At 40.6% G+C, this 10,957-nt stretch overlaps 1 protein-coding gene across 1 annotated transcript in view; it reads left to right on the forward strand.

Moving 5' to 3' along the window:
- Dpyd (dihydropyrimidine dehydrogenase) overlaps positions 1-9,916 on the forward strand; it is an 864,105-nt gene extending 854,189 nt beyond the window's left edge. Inside the window, 2 exon segments of the mRNA NM_031027.2 lie at positions 3,349-3,489; positions 8,529-9,916. Coding sequence (NP_112289.2) covers positions 3,349-3,489; positions 8,529-8,699 — 312 coding nt within the window. The 3' untranslated portion in view covers positions 8,700-9,916.
- The last annotated feature ends 1,041 nt before the right edge of the window (positions 9,917-10,957 follow it).

The raw sequence follows: 10,957 nt of genomic DNA on the forward strand, positions 1-10,957 counted from the left end.
AAAAACGTACATGGTATACTTAACCATAAGGAGTACATTTTTAACCCCTGTGCTAGTAACGAACGTGTAAAGGCTCCAATAAACTTGTCCTAAGTGGCTTGTTCTAAATAATGTTTTAAGTGAAAGCTGCAAGTCTCGAAACAGACAGCAAAAAGACATATTTAATATTAAGAGAGGATAGATTTGCTTTTTATAAAAAAATCTCTTGGGGATGTATGTTTCTTCTGAGAAAAAAATCTGGGGGTTTTCATCAGTTGAAGATTTAACTAGTGATTTCTCTCGTAATGATCAGACTGTGCACAAGAGATATTTTGACTGATTTATTTGCATTTAAAAAGTTAGTTCCTATTACACAAGGTCTTTCGCAGCCAGATAGAAAGCTCATGCATTTACTATCTTGAAATATTAGAAAATATTAAACTGTTCAAGTTTCCTTGATTATCTTTTGCATTTTCAATGCCCAAATTAATTAAAATATCCACTAGATCTTTTATTACTCTGCAATCACTGCTGAGCCTAAGCCTAGATATACAAAAGACATATTTATTTAACAAGTATTTGAGCGTCCGTTATGCTTTAATGATCTGCAGAAACAGGATATACTGTCCTTGATTCAAAGAAGCAAAAAGCTCTTCCTTAAGATAAAACATAAGAATCAAGACTTAAAATTGTATTTGCAATGTGAGGTGGGATTTGCTAGAGAGGAACAAGCAAGTCAGGGCAGCAGAGTGCATATGATCACTGCATTTGGAGTCTGGCAGCGGTTACCTGAGAGTCTATTTCATTGTCTACTTGATTTCATATCCTAAATCACAGTCACCACATCATCTCCAAAATGGATGTGGCTTAAATAAGAAAATGATTTTAAATGAAGACAGCAGCCCGAAGTGTAGTAAAATTCAAACATTGTCTCTTATCATTGGTTTCTACAGAATGGATAAACTATTCCAGAGCATGCAAAGGAAGAGAGAAAGAAGGCAGTGAGTGTGGAGGTGGAGAATGGAGAGGAAGAAGGGGGGCAGGGAGAAAGGATGGGAAGAAGAGAACTGAGAAAGAGTGCATTTTGCCATTTGGTTAGGAAAGGATACAGAAGGATTGAGGAAGTTCTCGTGAAGTAGAGACATCTGGGCTCTCTTTGAAAGATATATAAGGCTGGGAAAATGATGGGGAGTTAAGTCACGTTGAAAATGGTTGTAGATGCAGAAGAGGATTCAAAAAGATCCCTCAGAAAATATAACAACAGATGCCATTAGAGAAAGGAGAAATGGGAGTAAATGCTAGGTCTCCCTCGTTATAAAACAAAAATCCCAATGCTACTCATAATGTCAAGGAAAGCCGAAGGGTGCTATCGTTCTGGGTCCCTTATAAGTTCAGTGGGTGAGGAATTTACAGTACTTGTTACTGGTAGTAATGCTCATTACACAACCGGAAATGCAGCTTGAGCTGGTGAGACAGATCAGAACAGAAACAGAGATTTGGATGGCGAGGGCTCATCTGCACACACACTCCAATGCAGCTGAAATTACACCTTCAGCCTCAGCGCACGGTAAGGAAAGTGCGCAAGGCAACAGTGAAGCTTGAAAGCATATGAAGGGGGTGTAGGGATAATCTGGACATTGTCTCCATTTGAAAGCTCACAGTAATCGCTAAGTGCTCAAGTGTCCTTGGCATTTCGGTGTGCTTTTTCTGTTGCTCTAATAAAACATGACCAAAACCAACTTGGGAGGGAAAAGAGTTAATTGCAGTTCACAATCAAGGGAAGCCTCCAGGAGCTCAAGGCAAGAACCTGGAGGCAGGAGCTAGAGCAGAAACTAGGAAGAAACACCGTTTACTGACTTGTGCCCCATACCTTATTCAGTTAATTTTATTGAACCCAGGCCCACCTACCCATGGATGGTACCTCCTACTGTGGGCTGGGTCCACCTCTACCAATTAGCAACTAAGAAAATGTCTGCCACAGACATGGCCACAGACCAATCCGTTAATTCTGCAATTCAGGTTCCCTCTTTCTTCTAAGGCGGATCACGTTGATAATCAAGGCTGGCCATCGTGCCACCCAGAAAGAGGGCAGAAAATAGAACAGCCAAGACGATGTAGAACCAGGATTCTGAGCAAGAGCTGGCCTCTTTGAACATAGACCTTGAATTCAAACAAACCGTTCTCACTCTAAAGGTTAAAAACAAAAGCAGAAATTCTTGACAGCACACTGATTTGACAAACATTGTTACACTCCTGTTTTGTTTGCTGAGACAAAGTGCTTCCTAGTGTTGAAGCAACATCCTCTGTGCTTCCCATATTAAGCATAATCTCAATTAATATGAGAAACAAAGCCATGTGTAACCGCATGAAAGATTTTCAATGGTGAATGGAGCCGTCGCTAGTTCCTTCAGAGTGAAAGAGCATCCAACTGAACCTAGATCAGCCTAATTAATTAGCATAAATTAGAATACCTCAATAAAGAAATATATTCTTCAAGACATAACAGGTGAGTGAGCTATCAGAGCAACTTTCAAATGAAAGTCACAGAATCAAAAAAAAATCCACAATAAAGACTGGATGTACGCTAGTTTTCCTCTCCCTCATCCCAAGTGAAATGAAATCATTGATGTAAATGTGGTAACTTTTGTCCTATTTACATTACTTTTACATTGCTTTTAGAGCCTTCCAAATTCAAGTTCTAGAATATAAGTTACAGAAACCTAAGAGAATTATTTTAATATCTGTATACAAAATGCTATTATAGGCTGCCCAGCAGAAAAAAATTGAGTTCAGCTACTTAAGTCTTATAATTTTCTCCCTCTCCCTCTCCCTCTCCCTCTCCCTCTCCCTCTCCTTCTCCCTCTGTGTGTGTGTGTGTGTGTGTGTGTGTGTGTGTGTATGTGAGTGATTTGTGTGCATTTGTCTCTTCTATGTGCATATGTGTGTGTTTGGATGTTCTATATACAGATGTGTATGTGCAGGTGCCTGCACTCATTCATATGGAATCATAAGACAGATATCACTTACATTCCTCAATGGCTTTCCACTTTATATATCATGGTGGGTTTTATGTGAGTGTCGGGAATCCAAACTCTGATCCTTGTGGTTGCAGTCAAGCACTTTAACCACGGAGACATTTCCACAGCCAGTGGCCTTGGATTTCTAAGCTGGGTATTCATACTGCCTGTCCCTCAAAACCAAGTAAGCTCAGTGTCACAGAAAGTGCTTCTCTGAGAACTGTAATACACGACACCCTGTAAGTAAACACAATAGGGTGTAAGGTCAAATTGGGGGAACATGGGCAGATAGTAGTTATTAAGGATTTGTTTTAACTTGAGCATTATGACTAATTCACTGCCCATTTTCTAGGATGTAATTGGAAAATCACTGCAATACCTGGGGACGTTTGGTGAGCTGAACGTCATGGAGCAAGTTGTGGCCCTGATCGATGAGGAAATGTGTATCAATTGCGGCAAATGTTACATGACCTGTAATGACTCTGGCTACCAGGTAGGAACGCTGTGGGAATTAAGATGCTGCTGCAAGGCACGGTTCTCCTTTAGGGGTGGAAACTGTCTTCTGTTGTTAGATGTAGAATTCAAACCACATACGCCAAAAAGGTCTCCACATCACAGGTCCTTATAATGCCCTGGTGTGTGTGTTTATTTTTATTTTTACTTGTATATTTTTAGTGTCAATAGGAACATGTACTACACGTGTGCATGCACTGTTCAGATCCACTAGGACTGGAGTGGTTGTGACCTTCCCAACTTGAAAATTAGGAGTCAAACTTGGGTCCTCTGTAAATGCAGCAAGCACACCTCACAGATGTGCCATCTCTTTGGACAAGATAAACGCTTTATTTCCAGAGGCACTATGGCCTGTACTGGGGATTCCTACTGAGTAAAGATGGGAGAAAAGATGAGCATTGCCAGCATTTTTCTCTACTTCCTGCCCCTCCCACATTGAGCATGTTCCACCATGTTGGCTGTCCGCTGCTGCCATGACTTCCCCACCATGTTGGACTCCCTCTTCAGGACAGTGACCCCAAATAAGCCCTCTTTCCCTTCCTCAAATTGCTTTTTTGCTCAGGTATCTGGTTCAGGAATGAGAAAAATAACTAATACAGCATCTTACAGTGCACAATATTATTTTAATATCATTTCATCACCCAAGAAGCTGGAGAGGGAAACTTAAGTAAAAACCGAAATTCATGCAAAATAATGTACATTCAGGAAGGTTATGATCTGGCACTGACTGCCGGGAGCAGAACTGTCATTTATCACCAAGCTCCTTAAAGGGCCTGATTCCTTCAGTCTATAGAGGATTCTCCTCCATTCAGTATCGATTGGGGTTTTACAGCGGTAATTTATAAAAGGAAAAGAAAAGAAACAGTCTCCCTCCACAGACTTGGAGATGTTGGTCTTATGAATTTCATCATGGCTGGAAAAGACTGGAAGATGATTCTGGTTGATCTGCCAGCAGAAGTGAGCATGGGCGTGTTCTCCACCTCGCCCGATAGCCTGCCACAAGACACCAAAGGCAGATTAAACACCCCTTTCCTCCTGGGTTGGCAGAATACATCCCACCCATTTCTCTGTGACTTTAGCTTATGACTTCATCCACCAGCTTGTGCACTGTTTGTAACAGCATTGCATTGACACAACTGTGACCTCAACTTGGTGGGTTTCCGAATGAGTGGAAGAAAGGATGCCAATCAAAAGGATTGGAAACCTTGAAAATATATTTTTCATCAAGACCTGTTGTTCAAAGCTACAAACAATCATTAGCACTGTAGCATACCCTTATTTTTATTAAAATGTTCAAGCCATGAGTAAGTATGCAATAAAATCTTCTAATATGAACAATGGAATTTTTTAGATAAATAATAAAATGCCCACTTTAAAGTATAGATAGATCATTCACTCCATTCAAACTAATGGGGTATCCATGTTATACAAAGAGAATTTTTACATAGTTTTCAGACATGTTTTCTCTATATTGTATCCAAGTATTTAGTTTGTGTGTTTGTGTATGTGTGTCTCTTACAGTAAAATTATGTTGGTTAAAGGACAATGCCTTTTTCTCCCACTATGCCAGTTTCAGGCATTAAACTCAGAGCATTAGGTTTGAAGCAAATGCTTTACCCACCGAACAGTCCTACAATGCTATTTTTCTATTTTTAAAAGTCTCTCCCTTCTTCTGGTCATGGTGGTACCTACCTTTAACCCCTGCCTTGGAGGCAGGGACAGCCAGATTTCTGAGTTCAAGACCAATGTGGTCTATGTATTGAGTTCCAGGTCATTTACCCATCCAGGACTGCATTGTGAAACCCTGTCAGTAGTCAGACAGACAGACAGACAGACAGACAGACAGACAGACAGAACCATGTTCCTTCTTAATTTGAGATTATAGATAGACACAACTTTTCATTTGATTACCATCATTTCTAGCTAACAGATGCCTACCTCTTGTCACTTTGAAAATGTTGATGTCAGCTTTTACTTTCATTTTGTCTTTATTGTGATTAACTACCCAGAGTTAAGCATAGACATCTTATCACTTAAATGTGAGGTGCTAAGATCTTAAATTTTAGAGCTGGTAGCTATTACCTTGGGATTCTAGCCTTGGTCCAATATCAATAACAAGAGCAAGGATAATGAGAGAAAAAATCCTAACCATGCACCAGAAAGACTCACTTATCCTTTGTCATGTCTGTCTCAAAGACTTTAAAAGTTGAAAATGAAAGTCATCGATGAAATGTATTTTGTGTTTGCAATATCAAACTATAACATATCTAAGAATTGTTTGATTTTTCTCAATAACCTCACCAGATTTCAATGTAGAGAAACGAGGGACCATAAAGGGGAAGAAATGGGTTTTACTCAATCAATTATGAGTCTGAAATAATTCTAAGGCATAGCAAGAACTTAAACAAACCTTCTTACAATTTGTCAGAACTTATTGAAGTTTGTTTCCTAAAATATTAACTCCTCGTTACATTAAACAATTGCTATGCTTACCTTTCATTGTCTCCTTAAGGAGATTTATGGTCACCGAGGAGACATGCTTCTGATCGTGTCAGTGAAGATGTCTCCAGATAGGTTTAATTAAGACTGGAAGAACCACTCTCAGTATGGGCAGCTCCTACAGTGGGTGGAGTTGTAGGCTGAATACAAAGGGAATGAAAATTGGCCCAGAACTCATATCTCTCTGCTTCGAAACTGCAGAGACAACATGACCAGGTATGCAAAGCACCACCTCCATACTTCTGCGCTACAGTGGGCTACATTCTCCAACTATGAGCCAAACTATAAAAATATAATTCCTCTCTTAAGTGGCCAATTTTCAGCTATTTTGTCAAGCAATGAGAAAAAGTAATGAATACAGTTTATTTACTTTGAAAAAGACCATTTGACTTTTATGGACATCAGAATAGAAAGCTGGTTAAATGTAACTTTGAATGGCAATTCTAAAAATCAAGGTCTATATGCATTGCTTCTCTATGTCTAGAGGTTTTCTTATCCATGAATTCAGCCAGTCTCAGATCAAAATAGTTGGGAGAGTTTCCATCCACTTTTAAAATGTAAACTTTTCTTGTCACTACGTCCTAAAAAGCAGCTTAATGACTATACGTGCAGTGTTGGAATTGTGTTAGTGCTATATCTGAAGCTTACTTAAAATGTATAGGAAAGCTGAACATAGGGTCTGGTGCAAATCTTGCACACACTCATATCGGCAACTTGGGCACACACGGATTTGAGTATTCCTAAAGCTCTTGGAATCAATCACTTGTTGCTAACAAGGACTGTCCATACTAAATTAGATTCTAATACAAGAATCAAACACAAAAGGCCATAATAATCCTGAAATTGTCTTTACACAGAAGATTTGTAGGCTGGCCTCTGGAAGTGAGGAGAGTAGGACCGAAGGACTTCGCTTCCCTTGTTACTCTCCCTCAAGCCATGCTTTGACATTCCAAAAAGCTCGAGCATGACTGAACTTCTGCAAATGAGACAGCAGCAAGGCTCTAGGGAGGACGCTTCCCCTCATCCATTACCCTCTCCCATAGCTGCACTGTGCTTGTGGAAAGTTCAACCTGCCCTTGAGGACTGCCACAGCATCCCCATTGCTTCCGTGCCTACCATGGCCAAGTCGCCATGTGAACTTACAGCTTCTCAGTCCTCACTTCACATTTAGTATATCTATTCTTTTATTTTTTCATACAGTGTCATGAAGAGAAAATTCAAGAAGGAGGGAAGGAAGGCAAGGGAGTAGGAGGAGAGGAAAAGGAGTGTCAAGGGAGTGAGGATAGAGGGAAGAAGGGTGAGGAAATGGGAGGGAAGGAAGGATGGAGGGAGGAGCCTAAGGAGATAGGGAGAGAGGAAGGGAGGGATGGAGGGTAGGACAGAAAGAAGGAGAAAAGAAGGAAGGGAGGGAGTTAGAGAGAGGGGGAGAGAGGAAGGGAGCAAGGAAGGGAAGAAGGAGAAATTTATAAAACTTGTCAAAATCTTGAGCAGAGTTAGCGCTAGAGGGTTGGCCCAATGTCTTATAGCTGGGAGATGTAGGGCCAGAATGGGACAAGAGCGCGCCTACCTGTCCCTTCTACATTTTGTCCTGTTGAGGTAAGATAATGCTTAAAATCAAGTTGCAAGAGCTCAAAACTCAGAGTTGACTGTGGAACCGATTGTTTTCTACTGTTCTGTATTTTATAATCACTATCTCCCCTGGGATTATCCTTATCCAGCATAAAAGGGTGCAGAAAGTGTGTTGGGGCTGGATCAATAGGTAAAGTACTTGTCTGGCAATCACAAGGGCCTGAGTTCAACCTCCCATGTACTCATGCATATGTGGAATACATGTAAAACTGCCCAGCAGAATGGTACAGACTTGAAATCACAGTGCCAAGGAGGCTGAGACAGAGGATCCTCAGGAGTCATTCGCCACACAACTTAGCCTAATTGGTTATCTCCAAGCCAATGGGAGACCCTATGTCAAAAGAGGCAGATGACATTCCTGAGAATTACAACTGAGGTTTTCCTCTGGCTCCTATATTCACACGCATGAATGCCTCCACATACATGTGTACATGTGCACCTACACACATAATACATATGGTGTACACACACACACACACACACACACACACACACACACACACACACACGCATGAAGAAAAGAACAAAAAGTGTGAGGGTAATGGATCTGTATAAAAGCATACAATATTGGCCGGTATGAGCTGCCCCAAACTGGTCACATCGGCAAAACCTGAGTGCTCCACTGGTGGAGAGAGCAGAAGTGCCGTGTCTCAGAATGTTTCCTCACACGTGGAAGGAAAAACCTCTAGTGAACGGTAAACACTGCATTTCTAATCTAAGGGAGTTTCATCTGCTTCTTTTTCTCCTGTCAGCTCAGCTGTTGCTGTCATTGCATCACTGTGGTGTGTGGTGTGGTAATCTCCATGACAGGGACTGAGATGCAGATGCTAAAATGGAGGCATTCCTGACAATGGTGGACAGTGGCTCAACTCTCTTGATTTCTATTTGCAGGCTATACAGTTCGATCCAGAAACTCACCTGCCTACTGTTAGCGACACATGTACAGGCTGCACTCTCTGCCTCAGCGTCTGCCCTATTATGGACTGTATCAGGATGGTTTCCAGGGCAACACCTTATGAACCAAAGAGAGGCCTACCATTAGCCGTGAAGCCGGTGTGTTAAGGTGATTTGTAAGACAGCTGCTGTGAACTTTGATGTTACCAACACAGGCTGATCTTTAAAAACAATAACAATTGTAATCATTATGATCAGTTCTTTCCAAATTTGATAGCTATGCATATATAATTTCTAAATAAGTGTCTAAATTGGAAAACAATGTCTAATGCCAGTGACCAATTAATGGTCATAAAATGGAATAATTCTTCTCTGAAGTAGCTGGTGAGTAACTGTGGACCAGTTAATTGGATATGCTCGGTCAGTTGTCTGCTGTGAAAAATTAACTTTTTCATGGCAATTAGTGTGACAATTTCTAAATTGCCCTATGCCGTGCTCACTCTTTGATTTCTAATTGTAAGCGAAATGAACTATTTTGGAACGGAGTGCGCTTTCATATACAGGAAACTGTTTCCAAGGAAACACTTTGTAATTAAAAATTACCTGTAATTTTAACACTGCTTCTAAGGACATGCAATTAGCCCCATTAAGAACAATTGAAGAGAGTCATGTCATTATTTACTATGACAAGGGGAACACAACCTGGCAGAGGGTTTTCTAGAGTTTTCTTACATCCCCCTTTGCTGAAGTAACTCACTCTTTGGTGCTGGACACTGGAAGGGAGATTATTTCCTGACTAAAATACTGTTCACCACTCATCCCTGAAACAGGTGTCAGACTGCCCAGGAATGGAGCACAGGTCATTTTTATTTGAATAGCAAAGCTGTGCTCCTGATGAAATAAGATATCAAGATGGATATCTAGTGAAGGCCACACTGTCACTGGGCACAGACCACTCGGTCTGCTTCTCATAGTCACCTTCATTATGAGAGCAATTAACGTTCAAACAAGGGCTAGATTACACAGCACTGAGCCATAGGCTTCACGCTACAACAGCAAAAACATCGTATCTGAAATTTATACATAATGAGACAAATGGGTCTGACGACGCTTGAATGCTCGTATGATTTCAAAATTGTTGAAATCGACGTGTACTTTTAAATATTGATAAATATTTTCTGTCTCTTTATTTTTATAATCAATAAATAGCATCATATGAACTCATTTATTCCTTCTTTATGACATACTTTAAAATGAATCTATAGGAAATAAGTGAGAAATAACAGTCTGTGGCATATTTCTATGATAAATGCACGATATCTGCAAGTGCACTTTAAAAATGTGTATGACTAAATAATCACAAATAAAATTTTATGATTTATTGTCAATGTGGTCTCCTGTTTTATTTTCCCAAATGCACTCTTCTGTCAGCTATTTACATTTTGACATGAGGCAGTTTGGGATTGGTTCTACAGAAAATTCCATGTAAATGCTAGACATGTGTCAGTTGAAATCTAATGAAGAAAATGCTAGCATTGTTCTCAAGTGCTCCCCTTCCCTTCCTTTTTACCCCCGTTCTCTACTGAATGCAACAAGATACAGGCCTGTGGAAAATGGCCTTCATACCAGAAGATGCTACCTGCCTCACGGGAAGCATGTGTCTCCTAATATTACTCCTTACACACATAGTTGTACAGTACCCAGGACATAGAGAATGGTCTCCTTTTTTTCTGTTGTCACAGTACAAGCCTCTTCACTTTGGGAGGTGGAAGTCCTTAAGAGATCCAGCTTTGTGAAAACACAAATAAAGAAAGAAAGATAATAAATTCTGTAGAGCTACAGGGTGGACATACTATGTGATTGGAGAAGCTGAACGTTGGAGAGGAAGTGTGACTATGTGTGTGTGCCTGGGCGTAGATATCTAATGTCAACTTTAGATGTCCCTCAGGAGCTGCCTAGCGTATTTATTGATACAGAGTCTCTCACTTGAGTCTGGAACCTGGCTCTTACCAATTAAACTAGCATGATTTGCCCGGTGAGCCCCTGGGATCCTCCTACCCCATATCCCTAGTGCTGGGGTTGTAAGCAGTTGTCACCATGCCCAGCTTCTTATAAGGCTTCTGTAGTTGAGACTAAAGTCCTCACTTTTTTCTTGTCATTTCACTAACAGAGCTATCTTCATAGTTTCCCAAGAGCCTTTTTTACTGTTAGAGTTGACCAACCCTCGAGAAATATTGGTAATCCTCCAGAAAGACATCCTGTGCATATATACTAGAGTTCTCAAGACACTGCCTTCTAGAAAGCTATTCTGCTAACACAGATCAAAACATGGACTCTGAGATCTCTCCAGAGAAAAAAGAGCACACATGGGGTGTTTTAGCTCATTCCTATTCTATTTTGGGGAACTGTGAGTGACAAAGGCATAG

The sequence above is a fragment of the Rattus norvegicus genome, chromosome 2 (genome assembly GCF_021556685.1).
Source record: "Rattus norvegicus strain SHRSP/BbbUtx chromosome 2, alternate assembly SHRSP_T2T, whole genome shotgun sequence".
In the NCBI taxonomy this organism is placed as follows: Eukaryota; Metazoa; Chordata; class Mammalia; order Rodentia; family Muridae; genus Rattus; species Rattus norvegicus.